We start from the raw sequence: 24,560 nt of genomic DNA on the forward strand, positions 1-24,560 counted from the left end.
TTTTCAGGAACAAAACGCCTTTCTCTGTTAATTTGAGTCGACATACCCGAGTCACGGTCCTCATTTGGCCCCTTGTGAGTATAAACATAGGACATGTGTACACATTGACATAATGTTTTTACAAGTCCATTCTATGGGAAAAAAACTTGTGGTGTGTCTGGTGCTAACAATTAACCGTTCTATTAGCTTCAGCCGCATGTTTCAATTTAAGTAGAATGTCACCCGCCGTTTATATTTGTAACTGTTTGGTTAATCCCTACAAAGTTTCAAAGTCGATGTTTCGACAAACTTTCATTTCCCGCTCTACCAAATTTGTAATGGTGACCGTTTAAACTTGAGTTGCCAGGTTGCCTAATTTTTACTATAACAGACTAACTTTTACTCACTTGTGCTCAGCATCTCATATGTCCATATTTCTCTTTGTTCTCTTGTGGTTTATAATCGTGGGATTGATCCACAGTATTCGTAAATAAGGCACTGAGTGACAAAATGTTTGCAGGTTTACGTCATCGAAGTTTGGTAACAGCGGAAGTGGATATCTTCGCTTTCCTGTTCGGATGTGATGTTTCTACATAGACCATGTTTCTATAACAATATAAAAAATAAAGAAAACCTAAAAATATAATATGAAAATAGAAATAAAAATTATCATCGGTTTCTGTATGTGTAACATACTTGTAATCTTGCATACTTGGAATTGTCATTTTCATTTTGTCGAATGTGCGAAAGAGAAACAAATGTTATGAAACATGTCATCATTCAACGATACAGACAAGCAAGATAATTGAGCCAACGCATGTGTTTATTCTGTCTATTTTCGGAAATTGTAGTGCAGGATGAAACTCCAAAATGAATATTTATCTTAATGCCGACAAGTATTTGTTGATGTAGATGAGAATTTGCAGGTAGAAAGTGGAACGTCCTCTTTAGTTTCGGTTCGCCACCAGTCGCTGTTGATACAACTGGTGAGTATGTGGCAGTACGAGTACTGCGTTACTAATTTTTTGTGGAAATACTTTTAACCTATGGTGTTATAACTTATGGTGTGTCGTGTTTTTTAGAAGCCATGGGCGGTCATTCTTCGCAATCCATAGAACATGGCATTACTCCCATCCAACAGATGGCGGCGTCGTGCTCCGGAGCCTTGCTTACTTCTCTATTGGGTGATTGACGGGACCTATTTTGTTACTTGGTCAATTATTTAACAAAAAAACGTGTGCTGCTTTGTTTATTATGAGGCTTTTAGGTCCCCAATGATTAGTTTCTGTTAGTTATAAACATTGTTCAGTGAATATCAGCAGTGTTATTTTTGTAGAAGGCAGAATTGTTTAGCAATAGTTGAGTCCAATGTGTGGACTTTGATGTGTTTGTTTTTGCCTCTTCCCAGTCACACCTTTGGATGTTGTAAAAATCAGACTTCAAGCACAGAAAACTCCCTTCCCCAAAGGTAAAATCCACTTAAGTTTGGAGACACCTTCACATCTATTAGCCATTGGGAAGTGTGTCTAAACATTTGATTGTATCATTTTTGATACCCTTGCCTCAATTTTTCTTTCAATGTTTAGGCAAATGCTTTGTCTACTGCAATGGACTTATGGACCACTTATGTGTGTGTGAGAATGGAAACAATAAGGCCTGGTACAAAACGTCAGGCCACTTTAATGGCACAGCGGTAGTAAAAATACAATCCTAAACATACTTGTCATAATTGGGGGCTGAAAAAAAGAATCACATTTAAAAATGAATTTTTTTGTGCTCATGCAGGACGCCTTTGTCAGAATAGTACGCAATGAAGGAATCAGGTCATTGTGGAGTGGTCTACCTCCAACGCTGTAAGGCTTTTCTTAATTATTTTTCATAATTCTGATCATGCAACCCTTGCCCTTTTAATCTGATTCATGTCTCATGTGTGCTCTAGTGTGATGGCAGTGCCAGCGACTGTCATCTACTTCACCAGCTATGACCAGCTGTGTATGAAGCTCAAGGTCAAGATGGGTGACCACGCACAGTTCGCCCCTATGGTCTCTGGAGCTGTTGCGAGAGGTGCGTCATCCTGTTAGTGAAACATTTCACCACCATTATTATTTGATTCATGTGATTTACAATAGTACTATTTTTGCTGTTACTTATTCACACTGTGTAGTACACATTTGGCCTAAACAGCGTGCGCAATCTATAAAATGTGTACCTGGTACTGTTAGTGGGCCTCTTGCGTGTGCTGTACTAACAGTGTGTGTACGATTCAAAAGTAGTGGAGACCGCCTTGCTTAAACTAGGATTTTGCATGTACTATATATACTGTATGTGGCGTCACCATGCAGAAACTCAATAATATCTGCACATTCCTGGAGTGTTTGCGATGTTTTCAGACATGCAAGAGACATCTACCACATTTTATGGGCATTTTAGACACAGTCCAAAGTGCATCTACAACATAACCCCCTTTTTTCTCCCTTTTTAAGCGCCCAAGGTGCGCACATGGTAGAGAGGCTACACTTACTGTGTAAAAAAAAAAAAAAAAAAAAGCATACTTCAAGAATTTTTTTTTTTTATAGAGGTGATGTGTTGATAATATATTAATATCCATCCATCCATTTTCTACCGCTTATTCCCTTCGGGGTCGCGGGGGGCGCTGGAGCCTATCTCAGCTACAATCGGGCGGAAGGCGGGGTACACCCTGGACAAGTCGCCACCTCATCGCAGGGCCAACACAGATAGACGGACAACATTCACACTCACATTCACACACTAATATATTTATTGAAAAAAAGTAACGGTCTTAAAAAACTGCCAGCAGACACCAAAATACATCAATTGAATTTGTTTAATCAGCCCCTTAACTCACCCAGCATGTAGCTATAAAATTATAAAAGATGCTGAATGGACAATATGTGTAATATTTTATAGTATGACATTGGGCTGGGCGATATATCGACATACTCGATATATCGCGGGTTTGTCTCTGCGATATAGAAAATTACTATATCGTGATATTCGAGTATACATTCTCACGCAGTTGCTTTTAGCTGCTGGCATTACACTACAGGCTCTTCCCACTCCTTCTTGTGTCTCCTTCTCACAGACTGCAAGCGCAACTTCTTACATACGTCACATACTGTCACGTCATATGTCACATACGTATATGCCCTCGCGAAACAGAGAGGTCGCAGCATGGGTACGTTAGCTGTGATGCTAGCGGAGTGGTGGAGTGGTAATACGAGAGAAAGAAGGTGCGAATCTGGTAACAAATGAAGGAAGAATTAATTCCCAAGAAAAACAGCAGGGGGTCCATCGTCTGGCGGTGGTTTGGCTTCAAGTGGGAATATGTCGAATAGACAACCATAATTTTTTTTAAGTGTGGGGCAAAAGTGTTGCTACAAAAAGTAGCATTACTGTTAATATGTATCATCATTTGAAAAGTCACCTGCTCGAGAATGAGGAGTGCTTACTCCGCATGTCAACATCTCCGTTCGGTGCCACACGCCCACACCATCAAAATGCAGAGGCAAACATTTCCAGATCAACACCGTATGTTTGTTTTAAACTATTGTAATGGCGTTCTGTACAGAAAGTGCACTTTAATTTAGTGTTCTTTTGATACGTCATTTTAGTGACACGCACAAAAATGCACTAATAGCTTGTTTTAAAATGTCTCTGACAATCTTGCACTTTCTGTTTTGGAAATGACATGAATGTTTGTGCCACTGCTTAATAACTGTTTAATAAATACACTTTTGGTCAATTCACTTAGTTGTGATTTCCCTCTCTACATGAAAGTTTAAAATGAGCATATATTAATGCAGTATGAAGAAGAATGTTTTAATGTAGACACATAGAATCATCATACTGCTGTGATTATATGCATCAAGTGTTCATTCAAGGCTAAGGTAAGATATCGAGATATATATATATATATATATGGCCTAAAAATATCGAGATATTAAAAAAAGGCCATATCGCCCAGCCCTAGTGACAGAGGAGTCTCTGTCAATCGTCTTGTCTTTGCAGTGCGAGCACCAAATATGTTTCACTTAGCACATACTTTTCAGAAGTGCTAAATAAAATGTTTAAACTGCTGGCAAAACGGTGTTGATAAATCACTGAGTGTGTTGTATGTTTGCATCTTTTCCTCCAAGTATTGTGGGCATTTTTTATTATCAGCAAATATTCTACATATTAATAAGGACATAGACGCAAAATGGATTGCACGCCATATTTTGCTCACTTAACAGCAGTGTTGGGACTAACTGTAACACCGTTAGTTTCGGCGGTAACTAGTAATCTAACGCGTTATTTTTTATATTCAGTAACTCAGTTACCGTTACTACATGATGCGTTACTACGTTATTTTTTATGTAGTATCGGCTAGAAACAGAAGATCTTAGTGTGTTTTATTGGAGCGCTGTGGTGTCGTCCTTCTGTGTCACAAGGAAAATAAAAGGCGTGCTTTGTGTGGGTGGGGGCAGGGGGGCTCCCAGACCGTAGTTGAAGAGCGCAGGGGAGACGTTCCTCCAGGGCCTATGTACTTTGGGGCTAAAAACCTTCACTTTACCCGGCAGTGGGTCTTTACAGCTCCGGACTCGAGGGTGAATGACGAGGCCGGCGGTTTGTTGCAACTTTGTGACTTTATTGGTGTCTTGCACGTAGCCATCCACCAAGCTAGATCACCTGCACGCACTCACTGTTGCGCTCCCTCACCTCTAGCGCCCACTCACTCACTGACGTCACTCACCTCACATGCTGTCAATTCTTCTTATCTTAAAGGGCCACACACACACACACACACGCACACATACGCTACTCTCATAACAACTAACAAGACATCATGGCGAAGCCAGAAGTCGAGTTTCTTAACATTCTCACTACTTTTCTTTTGTCGAGCACAAAGAAAAGAACATTTTAGTTAAATGTAAGTTGTGTCTTGGATCAAATATCCCATCTACTTAAAGTTAAAGTGCCAATGATTGTCACACACACTAGGTGTGGCAAAATTATTCTCTGCATTTGACCCATCACCCTTGATCACCCCCTGGGAGGTGAGGGGAGCAACAGTGAGTGCTGAGAGCAGTGACCACGCACGGGAATACTGCCCAAAACAGCAATTCAAATCTGCTGAAACAGCTACAAAAGCAACATGCTTCGACAAAGCTAGTAAAGAGAGACACAGATTCCGATGCCACTTCAGCTCCACCTAAGGATTTTAACGGAGGCACTGCTAGCCAGGACAACATTGATAGAGCCATTGCAGTGTATGTGCTAGAACACATGCAGGCTATTTCTACAGTGGAGTCACCCACTTTCAGGCAGCTAATTAGCATGATACCGGCGTCAAACAGCAAATGGCACGGAAAACATGTTCCAAGTACCTGGACAGTGAGTACATAAACATGGAAAGCGAGCTAAAGAAAACACTCCAAACTCTGCCTCTGCTCATCATTCATCATTTGGGGACGGCGTGGCGAAGTTGGGAGAGTGGCCGTGCCAGCAATCTGAGGGTTACTGGTTCAATCCCCACCTTCTACCATCCTAGTCACGTCCCTTGTGTCCTTGAGCAAGACACTTCACCCTTGCTCCTGATGGACCTGGTTCGCGCCATGCATGGCAGCTTCCGCCATCAGTGTGTGAATGTGTGTGTGTGAATGGGTGAATTTGGAAATAGTGTCAAAGTGCTTTGAGTTCCTTGAGAGAAAAAAATGCCTGGTTAGGCTTTGTGTATGTCATGTGTGCCTTCCTTAGGTGAAGCCAGGTTTACAGCTATGTTGTTATCATGCTGTTTGTTACTTATGTATGTTATGTTGCAGCTATTTAAAATAGTTTTGTCAATTTGTTCTGGCCTGAAATAAATTGGCCCTTTGAAACATATATTTGTCTTTGTGTGTTGTATGTAGACCACATTGCTCAGTGATGCAATTAATGTCAAGTTGATCAACAGATTGTATTGTTCTCCAGTGCAATAACTGTACTGAAATGAAGGCTAAAAGGGCATAAATGGGAGCTTTAAAAAAAAAAAAAGTAGAAGAAGTAACTAAATAGTTACTTTTCACAGTAACACATTACTTTTTGGTATAAGTAACTGAGTTAGTAACTGAGTTACTTTTGAAATAAAGTAACTAGTAACTGTAACTTCTCCAAAAACACTGGTTTTCAGTAACTAACCCAACACTGCTTAACAGACGCAATCCACTTTGCACACGTTTAAGATGTGAGCTTTGCATGTGCTATCAATTTTGGCAAGTGTTTTAGTATACGCAACCCTTTAGTAAATCAGGCTCAGAGTTTATACACCACACTGTATAGTGTGTACAACAGTGGCGTGCGGTGAGGTTAATGTCTGCTGAGGCACGACTGCATCATCACAGTCAGATTTACAAACACATGAACCTGCATTGCAGGTGTACCTAATGTTGTGTCCCTGCGGTCGTTCGTGGCTCCTGCAGCGCGAGCATTGTTGTTTTTGCACTTTTTGGCTTCTTGTTAAGTGACTTTTTTTGTGTGGATTCGGTCTTGCACGTGGAGGGTTTGGGTGTGGGCTTTGGTTGATGTGGCGCTCCCGTCAGGCGGTGCATTCTGCGGCGGAGGTGCTTGGTTATGAGACGAGCCTCACACAGTGTGTCTTCGCAGCAGTTTTATGAATGCTCAGCACTAAAAATATGTTACACACATACAGTTGTTGATAAAATACACTGTACATTATATACCTCAGCTAACTAAACTACGGAAATGTATAATATAATTCATATAGCAATACAGTCTCACTGCACAGCAGGCCAGCAGTTAGCCGAGTCATTGCGCACAATCCATGTTGAGGCACAACGCAGTGACGTGCCTCAACTGGCTGCTGATCACCGCACCGTCTCTTCTCAGTATTTGAATGGCAAATGTGAAAATAAAAATAAAAATAATCTAAAACTGGTGAAGTTAAATGGAAAATAACTTTAGTATAATCACTGGATACATATAACAATTTAATACATTTTTTTCTTCTTTTTTTTTCTTTCCATGATAGCAGGTGAGGCCGTGCCTCCCCTGCCTCTAGTGACTGCACGCCACTGGTGTACAAATATGAATAGTAACACACAGTGTTGGGTTAGTTACTGAAAACCAGTAACTAGTTACAGTTACTAGTTACTTTATTTCAAAAGTAACTCAGTTACTAACTCAGTTACTTACACCAAAAAGTAATGCATTACTGTGAAAAGTAACTATTTAGTTACCTTTTTTTTTCTTCTTTTTTTTTTAAAGCTCCCATTAATGCCCTTATAGCCTTCATTTCAGTACTGTTATTGCACTGGAGAATAATACAATCTGTTGATCAACTTGACATGCATTTGCATCACTGAACTCTGCTAAGCAATGTGGTCTACATACAACACACAAAGACAAAGATATGTTTCAAAGGGCCAATTTATTTCAGGCCAGAACAAATTGACAAAACTATTTTTAAATAGCTGCAACATAACATACATAAGTAACAAACAGCATAACAACAACATAGCTGTAAACCAAGGAAGTACTTTAACTTTACATACCAAAGCCTAACCAGGCGTTTTTTCTCTCAAGGAATTCTGAAATAAAATCATGTGTGAAGCCCAGAACACTCTACACATTTCCCCAGTTTTAGTTTAGAGATAAGGAAAGATTGGCCCCACTAGCATCCCTCTTTATGTTTGTGAACTTTATAGTCTATACATTTAGAGTGATGTGATAATCAAACACCCTAGAAGTCTAGAAATAAAGAGTATATAAGAGAATTGACAGTGTGTGTACTATAATTCATAATAACATTGATTATGATTCAATATTATGTTTTGAGCAATGACAGTTTGAAAGAAAAAAAACAGCTTTGTTTTATTAGTCAACATTGCAACTCTTTCTAAATTACATTTAACCTTTAAGCTTTTTTATTTCAATTTTGTTATGTTTTTGTTTATTTTAATAGTATTTTTAGAATGTGTTGTGGGCCTTTAAAACATTAGCTGTGGGCTGCAAATGGCCTCCGGTGCACACTTTTGACACCCCTGCTATAGATAATAAAAAATTAAATCTGATAAATCTATCGATAAAAAGCTGAGCCTGGCGACGCATGCGCGTAAACAACTCTCTCGCTCTCTCTGTCTCCGCCCCTCCCTCACGAATGCTGCTGCGCGCACCCCTTATCCCTCTCCTCCCTCTCTTTCCCCACACTCAGACACACACACAGCGCGCCTCCGTGTGACACAAGAGATTCAGAAGAATGACACCGTAGCGCTGCAATAAAACACACTCAGATCTTCTGTTTCTAGCCGATACTACATAAAAAATAACGTAAAATAACGCAGTAACGCATCATGTAGTAACGGTAACTGAGTTACTGAATATAAAAAATAACGCGTTAGATTACTAGTTACCGCCGAAACTAACGGCGTTACAGTAACGCATTACTTTGTAACGCGTTAGTCCCAACACTGGTAACACAAGTCTTCTGTCTAATCGTAACTGTATTTGGCACCGTGCATTTAATGTATACTCTCTGCATCCATCAGTGGGTGCGGTCTCGGTGATCAGCCCCCTCGAGCTGATGCGCACCAAGCTCCAGTCCCAGAAACAGTCGTACCGTCAGCTGGCCACCTGCGTTCGCACAGCGGTGGAGGCGGACGGTTGGCTGTCACTGTGGCGAGGTCTAGGGCCCACGCTGCTCAGAGACGTGCCCTTCTCCGCCATGTACTGGTACAACTACGAGAGGAGCAAGAAGTGGCTGTGTGAGCGCTATGACGCCGTAGAGCCAACGTTCACCATGACCTTCGTATCGGGCGCTGTGTCCGGCTTAGTGAGTCTGCACATTATGTTCATTGTCTCACCACCACCTATATTCATTGATATTGTTTTGTTGTGGTTTTACGTGCGATGTCACAGATTTGTTTTCTTGACCCATATGAGTAAAATTCACGCTTATTGGCGATACCAATCTGATCCCAGTACCTTGTGCAAATATACCTAATTTGAATAATAATAAATATTATGAATACAAAATAAAATAAATAAAATGGCAAAATAAAGTATTGACAAAGTTGCACTTTAAAGGCCTACTGAAATGAAATTTTCTTATTTAAACGGGGATAGCAGGTCCATTCTATGTGTCATACTTGATCATTTCGCGATATTGCCATATTTTTGCTGAAAGGATTTAGTAGAGAACATCGACGATAAAGTTCGCAACTTTTGGTCGCTGATAAAAAAGCCTTGCCTGTACCGTGGAGCGCCTCACATCTGCACATTGTTTACAATCATAGCCACCAGCATCGAGAGCAATTCGGACCGAGAAAGCGACGATTACCCCATTCATATGAGCGAGGATGAAAGATTTGTGGATGAGGAAAGTGAGAGTGAAGGATTAGAGGGCAGTGGAAGCAATTCAGATAGGGAAGATGCTGTGAGAGGCGGGTGGGACCTGATATTCAGCTGGGAATGACTAAAACAGTAAATAAACACAAGACATATACATACTCTAGCCACAACACAACCAGGCTTATATTTAATATGCCACAAATTATTCCGCATAACAAACACCTACCCCCTCCCGTCCATATAACCCACCAATACAACTCAAACACCCGCACAACACACTCAATCCCACAGCCCAAAGTACTGTTCACCTCTGTAAAGTTCATACAGCACATATATTTCCCCAAAGTTACGTACGTGACATGCACATAGCAGCACGCGCGTACGGGCAAGCGATCAAATGTTTGGAAGCCAAAGCTGCGTACTCACGGTAGCGCGTCTGCTATCTAACTCAAAGTCCTCCTGGTTGTGTTGCTGCAGCCGGCCGCTAATACACCGCTTCCCACCTATAGCTTTCTTCTTTGCTGTCTACATTGTTCATTAAACAAATTGCAAAAGATTCACCAACACAGATGTCCAGAATACTGTGGAATTTTGCGATGAAAACAGACGACTTAATGGCTGGCCACAATGGTGTCCCAATATGTCCGCTACATCCGTGACGTCACGCGCAAACGTCATCATACCGAGACGTTTTCAGCAGAATATTTTGCGGGAAATTTAAAATTGCACTTTACTAATCTAACCCGGCCGTATTGGCATGTGTTGCAATGTAAAGATTTCATCATTGATATATAAACTATCAGACTGCGTGGTCGGTAGTAGTGGGTTTCAGTAGGCCTTTAACAAATTGTACCCATTTTTTGTCAGATTTGGCTAAAGGCATTAAGGTTTCATTAGGTGTTTTTCAGAGTGTGTTGCGGCGTTTTCCCATACATCTTTTGCAGCTCTCCACAAATAACGTTAGACCACCACTAATAGATTTGGGGCTATCTGTCAACAGTTCAATTTAGACGATGACACTATCTAGAAGTAGGGATGTAATCATGTGACGAAATAAAAAGTACATTCAACAGTTTTGTTTAATAATAATAATAATAATATAATGTCTTAACACACATCTTTATTTTAATTGACAGAAGAAACAACTATTGCTCTAGCTTAACAGTGTATTTTTTAAAATTATAAAGGGAAAACAGGTGTTTTAAATTGGGAAATATGCTAATATGTGTCTTGTATTCGTTTGTCATTTAAGATAGCTAGCAATTAGCACGCTAGCTGCTTTTCCAGGAAATGAGCAGTGTCACCATGTGGTACTGCTGTGTGATGGTGTGGTACTCAACTACAGTTTTACGATAATTACAATTTTAAACGGTAACAAAAACTGTCGGGAGTTTTACCGCTGTTTATCATTTTAACGGTAATCGTTACGTCCCTACCTAAAAGTTAGGACACCTCATAGCTATGATAAATATTATCCTGGTAACTCCTTTCTACAGTTTATTTTGAAGTACAAGCAACATTGTAAAAACAGTTTCCACTTTCTGTCAGTTTTCTTCAGTAGTGACGTTACCGTTTGACGTGGTCAAAACACGACGGCAGGTGGAACTCGGGGAGCTGCAGGCGATGAATTGTAAGTAAGGTGTCCATTCTTCATTGTTTTGATGTCCTTATTTCCCATCGTCATTGAACGTTTTTTTGTGTTGGCAGTGTCACACAAGGCCTCCTCCACTTTGAGCGTGATGAAGAGGATTGTGGCACAGCACGGCGTCCTGGGGTTGTTTGCGGGTTTGTGTTGCACGTGGGGCCAACCTTTTGTTGCCAGACGAAATTTTCTCCTTAAACCTGTCCGTTTCTTCGTCAGGTTTCCTCCCCCGCATCATCAAAGTGGTGCCAGCCTGCGCCATCATGATCAGCAGCTACGAGTTTGGGAAGGCTTTGTTCCGCAAACACAACCAGGAACAGACACTAAAACCTCCGCAAACCAGCAAGACCTGAGAGATGAGTTGAAAGGTTCCAAGTCCAACACTTTACTTTTAAAAATGACGCTGTGAGGCTTTGCAATAAGCAGAAGTGAGATTACAAGAATTATATTAAACGCTTTAATGATGGTATTTATAATTTCATGTTCCACTCAATGTTCCCTCTAATTTTTCATGTGTGTGAGCAAACGCACAAACTCCCTGAGCATTCAGTGGAGCACATGTGAGCAACATCAGACGTGCACACTGTGGCCACACCAGCGTCACACCTGTCCCAAACCTGACATAACAATTTAAATGTTTTATTAAAATTATTTTCTGATATAAGTGATTTTGCCCTCTTACAATGACAATAACAAAAAAAAACATGTTTTTCATGACCTATGTGCTAGTATTGTATGTCTGGCTGCGGGTCCTGCCTTTAAAAGAAATGTTACCCCTTTCAGAGATTACATTTAGTTCCTGTAACTTACTGTCTGTAAAATACATCTTTTTATTAGCATTTATGAAATCTAGTGACAACATTTCATGAATAATATCCTTAGATTAACATCCTTAATAAATGGCAGTAAAATAAGCACACATCTGATTGAGGAGTCAGAGTGTTACAACCTGGCATTTACACAATGTGTGGCGTTGGGGTGGTCCGACTTTTTGTGTGGCCATAAACGCAGCACTGGCTAAGTGCCATGAGTGCGTGTGTTGGTGCAGGTGAGACAGAGCGAGCTGCTTCTGTTGATATGACGGATGACAAAGTTGGTTTAAGCCTGGTTTGTATGGCAGAAAATTACCAGTTTTTATAGATAAAAGTTTTTTTACTCATGTTTTTGGTGTGGTTTTTGCTCAATAAAGTGATTGATGGAATTCCTGTCCGTAAAGTGTCTCGACAGACGATAATTTAACTGTGTGGACAAAGATTGTTTTATTCATTGGGGCCACTCTTGTTGTCACCTGTCACTCACAGAGTTGCATTGCAAAATCGTACAGAATAAATTATGTGTTTATTTCGTTTAGAGTTCAGATGGGATTTTTGATTTTCTGCGCGGCATTAATTTGCTGTGCGTAGGCGCGCACCTTAGAGGGAACATTGGTTCCACTAGCTTCATTATTGAACAAATATGTGTATAGTTCATCATTCATGAGCTATATGCCCGATGTGCTTCCTGGACACACATGAGGACATTTCTTTCATCCACTACGACAGGGGTCAGCAACCTATACTATCGAGGCATTTTATTGCCTCCTCCTTGTCAAAGAAAAATAGTCTGGAGCCGCAAAACACAACACAGCTTATACACTTTTAATTTTTTTAATTTTACCTATTTACACGTCGTCCCTTGCTTGTTAATTGGGTCCAGACATGATTACAACAAATGCCCATCCATCCATCTATCCATCTTCTTCCGCTTATCCGAGGTCGGGTCGCGGGGGCAGCATCTTAAGCAGGGAAGCCCAGACTTCCCTCTCCCCAGCCACTTCGTCCAGCTCCTCCCGAGGGATCCCGAGGCGTTCCCAGGCCAGCCGGGAGACATAGTCATCCCAACGTGTCCTGGGTCTTCCCCGTGGCCTCCTACCTGTCGGACGTGCCCTAAACACCTCCCTAGGGAGGCGTTCGGGTGGCATCCTGACCAGATGCCCGAACCACCTCATCTGGCTCCTCTCGATGTGGAGGAGCAGCATCTTTACTTTGAGCTCCCCCCGGATGGCAGACCTTCTCACCCTATCTCTAAGGGAGAGCCCCGCCACCCGGCGGAGGAAACTCATTTCGGCCGCATGTACCCGTGATCTTGTCCTTTCGGTCATAACCCAAAGCTCATGACCATAGGTGAGGATGGGAACGTAGATCGACCGGTAAATTGAGAGCTTTGCCTTCCGTTGCATGCTCAACCTCTAATAGGTGCCTTAATGTTCTGCTTCTTAAGACAGCAGACTGAATCTACAGTATAGACACTATTATTGAAGAAGTTGTTCCACATAATTGTATGGATCGTGTCTATCCTTAGTAAGAAGTGATCGTCCCTGGTCAGTGCCAACTACTAAAGCCAGTGAATGAGTGCAAAAGATTTAAAAAAACGCTCATTGTGTGTATTTTTATGTGTTTAAATCTCCAAAATCTTGCTTATTTTGCAATTACATTTTATTCAAAATGACAAATAAAAAGCCAAATTATTTTAACAATGCTAACAAGCAGTGAAGTTGTTGAGCTCCGCAGCCTGAAGGCCAGACCAGCTGCAAGCAGGGCGTTCATCACGGTCACCATGTCAATTTGCTTTGGAATATTAATCATAGTTGTCACCACCTGAGAACTAAATACTGTGTTAAGCAAAACCACACACAAAACGAACATTTACACCTGAGAACTAAAGATGATCTGTTCGCAGAACACAATGAACGTAGGAAAAAGTGCAGGTATTGTATGACGATGCTCTTGTATACAAATCCTGAAACCCTGGAAGTCTTGCAGTTTTGTTGGCACATTAACTTGTGATTCAAGGTAAAAGAAACATAGTGAGTGGAGCACAAGGCTACCCTTAATTAAACATGTGTGTCAAAGCGCACATAGAAGAAAGGTGAAATAGTACCACATTAGGAGGGGTACTGAATGTTCACGTGGGGGTGAAACCCGGGCTGCTGACCTCTGCAGCAGGACTGGCCAAACACTCGTTAGACCTCAGGCTGGCCAGAGACCTGAAACTGTTGACGGAGGTCAGAGAGCCGCACAGTCCCCTGAGAGATGGCGTCTGCTCGTTTCCTAGAAGGGGCAAAACAAGATCAACACTTTGCACAAATACATCGAATTATGAACCCCTCTTTGTAGAAACTTTTAGATTTACGAACTACAGGCCAAATAAAAGTGCGCTTGCGTGTAAGAATCTTGTCTTCGCGTAGAAACGTTTCATCCACCCATTTTGTGGCCAGCAGCACATACAATTTGGGCTGGCTGATTGTAACCTCACTCATTTGTTCAGCACAGTGGCGCTGCTGTTTGCTTCTTTGTGTACATGTTTTGTGGCTTTTTTTTTTAGCCTTTCTACAACATTTTTCTAGTTTTGCTAGCTGAATATGAGTCCACAGAAAGCAATAGATAAAACTATATGTGGTTTGAAACATTCAGGAAGTATCCACAGTACGGTATTGTTGATACTGCTTCTCCCTTAACCCTACCTTCTGCTGCACGCAAAGAAGATTAACTGACAAGGTAATTTCTTGTTTGTTACTAACATTGTAGCGACCTGGATGTTAAAGGTAAGGAGTGTTGTGATTTTAAACTGTGTGTGCACCGGCAAAGTGTGTCGGCAGGGCGACTGAAAATGAGGATAGTTAAGCTTGTTTTTTTTAAATTTGTTATTGAATAGAAAGTTAATCCATCAGCTACTTGTTATGTTTGTTTGATATAGAGTACTGTATAGCGCTTTATAGTGTGTTCAAATTGTACACAATTTTACTACAATATGGATTTTGTCCAGGCTGGAACCCATTATTTATATATACATTGTTCTTATCAGGAAATGTGCTTCAATGTACAAACTTCTCTATTTACGAACCCTGTTGAAGAACAAAGTTCATAAATTGAGGTTCCTCTATACCAGGGGTCGGCAACCCGCGGCTCCGGAGCCGCATGCGGCTCTTTGACCACTCTGATGCGGCTCAGCTACATACTTGCCGACCCCCCGATTTTCCCAGGAGACTTATGGATCTCAGTGTCTCTCATAAATAACTCCCAGGGAAAATATAATCCTATTTAGACTATAAATACTAGATACAGGGCGTGCCCTGATTGCACTGCAGAAATTGTCCTCTATAGCATTTACATACAGCGTGCCAGTCCAGCCGCATGTTGCATGTTGTTATTAATCGCACACACAGTATACAGCAAAGCATACTTACTCATCAGCCACACAGCTTACACTGACGGTAGCCGTATCAAACAACTTTAACATTGTTACGTTACAAATATGCGCCACACTGTGAACCCACACCAAAAAAGAATGAAAAACACATTTCTGGAGAACATCTGCACTGTAACACAACATAAACACAACACAACCATTACCCAGAATCCCATGCAGTCCTAACTCTTCCGGTCTAGATTATACACCCCGCTACCACTTTATATATGTCTATGGCTACCACAACCCCCCCACACATCAACCCCCCCCCTCTCCTTGCGTTGGTTGAGCGGAAGAGTTAGTGCTGCATGGGATTCTGGGTATTGGTACCGTCAGTGTAAGATGTGTATTGGTACCGTCAGTGTCAGATGTGTATTGGTACCGTCAGTGTAAGATGTGTGGTTGCTGAACTAGTACGGAAGAGTTAGTGCTGCATGGGATTCTGGGTATTGGCACCGTCAGTGTAAGATGTGTGGTTGCTGAGGTAGTACGCCTTGCTGTCACTTACGTGTGGTCAAGCAGGTACACTGTAAGGGCAGACTGTAGAGGACGGTGTCATCACGCTCTGATATCCGGGAGTCTCCCGGGGAAAAATGAGAGGATTGGCAAGTATGACGCTATCAAGCGCCATTCATTCAAAACTCACGGGCTGCACTAACATCAAATGTCCACATTAAAGTGCGTGCCGGTGCGTGTGTCGGAGACCCCTGGTTAATATAGCACAAAGCATTTAAGCTCTGTATGCAGTGTTTTTCATTTTAAATTGTAAATTTTTTTTGTGGCTCCCATCACTTTCTTTAATTTGTGAAACTTGCCAAAATGGCTCTTTGAGTGGTAAAGGTTGCCGACCCCTGCTCTATACCTTACTGTTGCATTGCATGGTACCTTGGTACGGCCAGTGTGTACAAGCTGCTTTGGCCTCCAACGTGAACTGATGTGCCGGTTCAAGGGTCATCTGCGATAGGCTCATGTCTGCAGGCACATTGTGGAGGCTCTTGCTGCAAAGCAATGATAGCACACAGGATCATGATAAAGGCTAATAATAAAGGCAAACATGAATCCGAATTGATGTTTTCTTTCAGTCCGTCTGGACTTCCTGGAGGCAGATGACCATGCTTCACAGAAACTAAACTGACATTTCCAATCTATCGTAATCTTGCTTATATTTTAGTGTTGTCACAGCGATTAATCAAAACGCAGATTAATCATGCAATTGATTTTGAGTGCACCTGCTCCTTTTACCTTAACTGCATATGGTAACCTGAAAAGCAAGTGCGGGTTGTCATACGGTCAGTGATCAGGTCAATAATACATCAGTGCAAAGATGAGTTAGGACAGAGGTTTTCAACCTTTTTGTCCTCGGGGCCCAACTTTTCCACTACAGAGGAGTCCGGGGCAAACTCAAATAACCCTGAATTAGTAATCTTTCTCTTGCTTTTAATCGTATTCAATAATTATATCTAACCTGCTTGCAGTTTACAACCTTATCAAATTATAATGAAACGATGTGTTAATCGCAAAGATTATTTATTCAATACACAAACATTAGAATTTGGTAAGGCTGATTAGAAAAATAAGTACTTACCAAATATGCTGCATAAGAAGGAACTCATAAATAATGGACGAAAAATACATTTACATACAACTACGTTGTACTGCAATGAAAAAAACTAAATTAATATTTCCTATTTAAACTGCCAATACAATTAAAGTACAAATGAAAATACAGATTCACCACTTAAACAATCTTTTTTTTTTTCTAAAAGAGACAAGCCGTACAAAATAGATGGATAAATGTCATTACACAACTGCTGTAAAATAAAAGTGTGTTACACTTGAGTACTGTTGCGGCCCAGATGGTCATCTGCCTCCATGAAGTCCAGACGGACTGAAAGAAAACATCAATTCAGATTCATGTTTGCCTTTTTTGACCAGGGGGGAAACACTGAGTTAAGGCATTGGTCCCAACCACCGTTCCGTGACGCATTTTCTACCGGGCCGCACAGAAACATTAATTAATTTATAAACTACTGCATTTTCTCTGACTTAACTTTCGCCTGTCCCACTAAACACACCAATAAGCTTGTTAATAGATGTATATTACAACTCCTTTGTTATAGTACATGGGACAATGCACATTAATGGACATATAAAATGTTAATGTGCCAGATTGTAGCCAAAGGCTAATTTCCATCTGCAGTGCCCTTCAGGGTCATTGTATACAGCAGGGGTTCTTAACCTTTTTCAACTCAAGACCCACTACAGAGGAGCCCACGGACCACTGCAATATTAACACTGAAATAGTAATCTTACACTTGATTTTGATCGTATTCAATAGTTATATCTAACCTACTCACAGCTTACTACCTTATCAAATGATATAAAAGCATGAGTAATAACATAACAATAAAGCAGAGTCGTAACATTGACATACAATTGTCTAGTGCAGGAGTCACCAACGCGGCGCCCGCGGGCGACAGGTCGCCCGCGAGGACCAGATGAGTCGCCCGCCGGCCGGTTCTAAAAATAGCTCAAATAGCAGCACTTACCAGTGACCTGCCTCTATTTTTAAATTTTATTTATTTACTAGTGTGACAGTCCTAACTGTCGCGCGGGTTCTCAGGACGATCCAGGGAAGACATTGTCAGATGGTTTAGACTTCTTTATTATTTCAATCACAGAGTCTTTTGCTGCTTTACAGCAGCTGCCTTTTTTCTCACGTGAGCACATGAATGGTTTCCTCCCGTCCGCCGTCTGCTTTTCAGCAGCACGTCGCCGTCGTTTGCGTGGCAGCAGAGGATGGTTTCCTCCCGTCCGCCGTCTTTCTCCGTCTCCTCCCTTGATGTTCACGTCTCTCGCCCTTTTATACGGTCCGAGAGGGCGATTGCACTGTCCACAGCTGCGCGCTCCACGCACCTTATGCTGATTGCGGCGTCGTTCCCATTTATTTTTTTTACTTTGCTTCTTATAACTGTCAGAAAGACAATTTTAGAGAAAAAAATACAACCTTAAAAATGATTTTAGGATTTTTAAACTCATATACATTTACCTTTTAAATTCCTTCCTCTTCTTTCCTGACAATTTAAATCAATGTTCAAGTAAATTTTTTTTTTATTGTAAAGAATAATTAATAAATTGTAATTCTTACTTTAATTCTTATTATTCTAACAAAGTGCAGATTGGATTTTAACCTATTTAAAACATGTCATCAAAATTCTAAAATTAATCTTAATCAGGAAAAATTACTAATGATGTTCCATAAATTCTTTTTTGAATTTTTTCAAAAAGATTCGAATTAGCTAGTTTTTCTCTTCTTTTTTTCGGTTGAATTTTGAATTTTAAAGAGTCGAAATTGAAGATAAACTATGTTTCAAAATTTAATTTTCATTTTTTTCGTGTTTTCTCCTCTTTTAAACCGTTCAATTAAGTGTTTTTTCATCATTTATTCTCTACAAAAAACCTTCCGTAAAAGGAAAAAAAATGTACGACGGAATGACAGACAGAAATACCCATTTTTTATATATATACGTATATAGATTTATTTATTTAGCTATTATTGTTTAAATCACACTTACATGTAACTTACAAATGACAATATTTATATATATATATATATATATATATATATATATATATATATATATATATATATATATATATATATATATATATATATATATATAAAAACAAACAAACACTTATATATATATATATATATATATATATATATATATATATATATATATATATATATATATATATATATATATATATATATATATATATATATAAACAAACAAACACTTAAAATGTAAAGTGTTTTTGTGTTTAATATAAATGAACTCTGACCTAGTATAGTTCAAAGGTCAGTATTGTGCGCATGACCAAAACGTAGCGTTTGTTGCGCTCTTACAAACAAGCTAACGCAGCGAATATGAGAAGAGTTACCCCAAAAAATGTCAGAAAAAAGAAAGAAAACATATATTTTTCACGACGAATGGGAGGTAGAGTTTTTTTTTACCACTGTGAAAGGATCCTGCGTGTGTTTAATTTGCGGGGCAACTGTGGCAATAGCAAAGCGGCACAATGTGGAGAGACATTTCACTATGTGTCACACAAGCTATGCTAACTACCCACCAGGCAGTGCACTGCGCGCAGAAAAAGCCCGCGAGTTAAAGGCAGCTTTGTGCAAACAGCAGTCTTTTTTCACTAGACCGGTTAAAAACTCCCACAAAGCAACCGAAGCCTCGTTTAGAGCTGCGCAATTCTTGATGAAGAAAAAGAAGGCATTCACAGACGGGGAGGTTGTCAAAGAAGCAATGATGATAATTGCTAAAACTGTGCTTGAAGACGAGAAATATGGAACCGATGTACTCTCCAGTCTCTCCGATGTTCAACTCGGGGCAACTACAATGGTAAGAAGAGTGTCGGCGATGTCTGGGAACTTGACAGATCAGCTGGACCGTGATCTGGCGAGGTGCCGGTGGTTCAGCATCCAGTGTGACGAGTCGGTGGACCGCAGCAGTACGGCGCAGCTGATGGTCTTTATCCGGATGGTGTTTGATGATTTCTCCACAAAAGAAGAACTTCTGACACTACTGCCACTGAAGACAACTACGAGGGGAGTTGACATTTATAACGCAGTGAAGGAGTTTTTGGTGGAAAAAAAGGTGCCGCTAGAAAAGCTGGTATCAGTGACTACGGATGGGGCTCCTGCTATGATCGGCCGACACACAGGATTCGTTGCTCACTGTAAAGCTGACCCAGAGTTCCCAAACTTTCTGCAGTACCACTGCATCATACACCAGCAGGCCTTATGTGCAAAAGTGATCTGCTTTGAGCACGTAATGACTCCCGTCGTAAAGATCATAAACAGCATCCGCTCCAGAGCTAAACAGCACAGAACATTCAAGGTACTTTTGGAGGAGCTGTCAGCTGAATATGGTGACCTGCTACTACACACAGAAATCCGATGGCTCAGCAGGGGACAAATTTTGCAACGTTTTTTGTCACTTTTGGGTGAAATCAAAGAGTTCATGCAGTCCAGAGGTGAGGACACCGTGCTGCTGGAGGACACTGAGTGGATACTTGACCTTGCATTTTTAACGGACATTACTGGAAAACTGAACAGTTTGAACTGTGAGCTGCAAGGCAAAGGTAAAACTGTCGCCGATATGATAAGTGCTTTAAATGCATTTAAAGCTAAGATGAACCTGTTCTCTGTACATTTACAGAGAAAAAAAGTGCTGCACTTTCCCTCTGTGCAGATGGTGCTGAAAGACAATGCTTCTGCATCTGAGTCTTTTGACAAAGTTGCAGAAAAGTACTCTCAGGTCATAAACAGAGTTGGGCAAGAGTTTGAGAACAGGTTTTGTGACCTGGATCAGCTTGAGCCATGTGTGTCGTTCATTTGTAATCCTTTCATGAACGTGGACATATCATGCATTGCTGAGCAGTTAAGTGCAACATTCAGCATGGATGCTGAACAGGTGGAGATGGAAATTGTAACACTGCAAAATGACCTCCACCTCAAAGCCCACCAGGCTGCACCAAACTTTTGGTGCCTTGTTGACACAGAAAAGTACAGTGGTGTATGCGCAGCAGCTATGAAGGTTGCAAGCCTGTTTGGTTCAACTTATCTTTGTGAGTCAGCCTTTTCTGACATGAACTTTATCAAGAACAAACACAGAACATGCCTCACTGATGCACATCTGCAAGACTCACTCAGAGTTGCAGTGTCAAGTTACACACCAGAGTACAACACACTAGTTAACAGCATGCAATGCCAGGCTTCCCACTAACTGACAAAGAAACAGATAACAGATTTGGTATCAGTTCAAAGTGTGACATGATTTATTTAAAAATTGGAGAGTTGACCTTTGTATTTTACATGAGTTATTATTTGTACAAACATGGTGCAAAGTAATTCATGATTTGTTAAAAAATTTCAGTGGCTAGCTAGTTAAAATGGGATATTGTGATTTCACAAGACTGTTTAAGAAGTGATCATTTGAAAATGTTCAATTTGAAAAATGTGCACTTAGAGAAAATATAAAAATAAAGTGTTGCATATTGATATTTATCTGTTTCTATATATATTTATTGTGAGAAATCATTAAGATGATCAGTGTTTCCACAAAGATAAATATCATTAATTATTAATAATAACATAGAGTTAAAGGTAAATTGAGCAAATTGGCTATTTCTGGCAATTTATTTAAGTGCGTATCAAACTGGTAGCCCTTCGCATTAACCAGTACCCAAGAAGTAGCCCTTGGGTTCAAAAAGGTTGGTGACCCCTGGTCTAGTGGAACCCGTTTTTTTCCACAACTGTTAGACTGCGGACATAAGTGGGCGTCAAAGATTCAAGGAACAAGCCATTGTTTGCACATGGTACTTGTGATTTTGTCCAGAGACAGAAACAGAATGGCTGATAGAAAAAAGGGTTTTTAAACCTACGACAATGTTTTTCTCCATTTGTGCATATTTTCAATTTAAATTCTTCTGTTTACATTTGATAACTGCTGCACTAATTTTGTTACTCCTTTCAACTCTCAAAAAGCAATGCAATAAATTAAGAAATAAGTCAACCAACCTGACTAAATCCTTTAAAAAAAATTACATTAACGACAAAATAGAGGAAAACACAAATAAGCCACGTGAGCTCTGGAAAATTCTCAACAACCAGCTTCCTGGTTGCAGCCAGAAACTTAAAACAAGACTCACCAACATCAGCATCAAGGAGGGTGACTCCCTCATTACAGACAAAATGGAGGTAGCTAGCAGACTTAACATCTTTTTCACCAGCATAGCCGCAACTCTTGTCAAGAAGCTGTCCCACCACTCTGGTCGCTTTGGTGTAGAACACATTAAAGCCCTATACAGAAAGCTAGGAGTATCCAACGATGATTTCAAATTAGAAATGGTCACAGCTGATGAGGTGTTTAAAAAATTGAGCGCGCTCCACCCTAACAAGGCCACCGGCCTTGATAATATTCCCTCCAGATTCCTCAGGGACTCTGCCTCCATCATTGCCCCGATCATCACGCACATAATAAACCTATCAATTACACAAGGCCAAGTACCAAAAGATTTTAAGATAGCAAGAGTAACTCCCCTCTTTAAAAAAGGAAGCAAATTGGAACCTGGCAACTACCGACCTGTTTCTATTCTCAGTTCCATTTCGAAAGTAATGGAGAAAATAGTTTATGAACAAGTCGATAGTTACCTTGCCACTAATAAACTCATGTACAAATTCCAATCCGGCTTCAGAACTAACCACTCCACTGACACATGCCTTCTCTATCTGACCGACCACATCAAACATGAGGTGGACGCGGGCAAATACTGCGGCATGGTCATGCTGGACCTTCAGAAGGCCTTTGACACCGTTAACCACGCTATACTGTTGGATAAGCTCAGAGCAATCGGATTTAACAAAACCTCATGGAGCTGGATGCAATCTTACTTGGAGGGGAGGGAGCAGGTGGTAGAGGTGAACGGCACCGTGTCCCCCCCCCTCTCTGTGAGCTGTGGAGTCCCCCAAGGCAGTATATTGGGACCTTTACTGTTCCTAATATACATAAACAACATGTCATCGGCATGCGACTGGGAATTGTTTTTGTTTGCGGATGACTCTGCCCTGCTGGTATCCGGGAAGGACAAGTCACAGGTGGAGAAAATCCTCAGTGCTGAGCTCTGTAGAACTTGCACCTGGCTCGCTGACAACAAGCTATCCATACACTTGGGTAAAACAGAAACCATCCTGTTTGGGTCCCACATCAACCTTAAGAAAGTCAATGACTTCACCATAAAAGTGGGTGACATTGTTATCACCAGGAAAGATGAGGTCACCTACCTAGGTTCCATTCTAGAGGCTAACCTTTCCTGTGATAAAATGGCAACCAAGGTAATCAAAAAGGTTAACCAACGATCGAGATTTCTCTACAGAATCTCCTCTCTGGTCAACAAAAGCACCTTGAAGATTCTGGCGGGAACTCTCGTTCAACCCTTTTTCGATTACGCATGCACCTCCTGGTACCCCAGCACCTCCAAAACCCTCAAATCTAAACTCCAAACATCTCAGAACAAGCTAGTCAGGTTACTTCTAGACCTCCACCCCAGATCCCACCTCACTCCTATCCACTTCTCTAAAGTGGGCTGGCTCAAGGTGGAGGACAGAGTTAAACAACTTGCACTGAGCCTAGTCTATAAAATCTGCTACACCTCCCTGATACCGAAGTACATGTCAAACTACTTCCTTAACGACCGCCATAACCACAACACCAGGGGGAGCTCCACTAACCACATTAAACCCAGATTCCGAACTAACAAAGGTCTTAACTCATTCTCTTTCTATGCCACATCAATGTGGAATGCGCTCCCAACAGGTATAAAAGAAAGGGCATCTCTATCCTCCTTCAAAACCGCAAAGTTCACCTCCAGGCAGCTACAACCCTAAACTAACACCCTCCCCGGATTGATAATAATCAAATGTAAACAATCAAATGCAGATACTTGTTCTTATGCCTTCTGATCGCTCTCTCTCTCTCTCTCTCTCTCTCTCTCTCTCTCTCTCTCTCTCTCTCTCTCTCTCTCTCTCTCTCTCTCTCTCTCTCTCTATGTCCACTACTTGATGTCCATATCCTACCCCCCCCCACACCCCTGATTGTAAATAATGTAAATAATTCAATGTGATTATCTTGTGTGATGACTGTATTATGATGATAGTATATATGATAGTATATAATGATAATAAATGATAAATGGGTTATACTTGTATAGCGCTTTTCTACCTTCAAGGTACTCAAAGCGCTTTGACAGTATTTCCACATTCACCCATTCACACACACACATTCACACTGATGGTGGGAGCTGCCATGCAAGGCGCTAACCAGCAGCCATCAGGAGCAAGGGTGAAGTGTCTTGCCCAAGGACACAACGGACGTGACTAGGATGGTAGAAGGTGGGGATTGAACCCCAGTAACCAGCAACCCTCCGATTGCTGGCACGGCCACTCTACCAACTTCGCCACGCCGTCCCCATATATCTGTATCATGAATCAATTTAAGTGGACCCCGACTTAAACAAGTTGAAAAACTTATTCGGGTGTTACCATTTAGTGGTCAATTGTACGGAATATGTACTTCACTGTGCAACCTACTAATAAAAGTCTCAATCAATCAATCAAAACGTCTTGACAACAACCACAATAAGGCTTTTCGTACATGCGCAAATCTTGCTTCCGGTGGCTTAAAATCTAAAAAAAAAAAAAAAATGCATTTATTTAGTTGATGTCGTGGAATCCAGGTTAATACTAACCTGACTCTCGCCAGATCCTTGTCGTTCGCTGAGCTCCACACAAGGA

At 40.9% G+C, this 24,560-nt stretch overlaps 3 protein-coding genes across 7 annotated transcripts in view; 1 reads left to right on the top strand and 2 right to left on the bottom strand.

Annotated features, from left to right (window-relative positions):
* Nucleotides 1-547, bottom strand: part of dbf4 (DBF4-CDC7 kinase regulatory subunit) — a 19,221-nt gene extending 18,674 nt beyond the window's left edge. For 3 of the 5 annotated variants that reach the window (XM_062062777.1, XM_062062773.1, XM_062062776.1), the window contains exons 1-2: nt 387-546; nt 1-71 (exon numbers count right to left, since the gene is read on the bottom strand). The exon at nt 1-71 is cut by the window's left edge and continues 55 nt beyond it. The gene's annotated coding sequence lies outside the window, so the exon portion shown is untranslated. Of the gene's footprint in view, nt 72-386 lie in introns of all 5 variants that reach the window. The other 2 variants (XM_062062775.1, XM_062062772.1) reach the window with 2 other exon arrangements.
* Nucleotides 548-591: 44 nt separating this feature from the next.
* Nucleotides 592-12,125, top strand: slc25a40 (solute carrier family 25 member 40). The gene is made up of 10 exons (XM_062062781.1): nt 592-965; nt 1,062-1,163; nt 1,388-1,447; nt 1,566-1,672; nt 1,765-1,832; nt 1,919-2,043; nt 8,523-8,806; nt 10,873-10,954; nt 11,032-11,109; nt 11,186-12,125. Exons 2-10 carry the CDS (start codon nt 1,067-1,069, stop codon nt 11,317-11,319), a joined length of 1,035 nt encoding a protein of 344 aa, XP_061918765.1. The 5' UTR covers nt 592-965; nt 1,062-1,066; the 3' UTR covers nt 11,320-12,125.
* The window catches only part of rundc3b (RUN domain containing 3b), a 92,305-nt gene continuing 79,327 nt past the window's right edge, over nt 11,583-24,560 (bottom strand). Inside the window, exons 10-11 of the mRNA XM_062062780.1 lie at nt 16,079-16,191; nt 11,583-14,055 (exon numbers count right to left, since the gene is read on the bottom strand). Coding sequence (XP_061918764.1) covers nt 13,910-14,055; nt 16,079-16,191 — 259 coding nt within the window. The 3' untranslated portion in view covers nt 11,583-13,909. The remainder of the gene's footprint in view (nt 14,056-16,078; nt 16,192-24,560) is intronic.

The sequence above is a fragment of the Entelurus aequoreus genome, linkage group LG11 (assembly GCF_033978785.1).
Source record: "Entelurus aequoreus isolate RoL-2023_Sb linkage group LG11, RoL_Eaeq_v1.1, whole genome shotgun sequence".
Lineage (NCBI taxonomy): Eukaryota > Metazoa > Chordata > Actinopteri > Syngnathiformes > Syngnathidae > Entelurus > Entelurus aequoreus.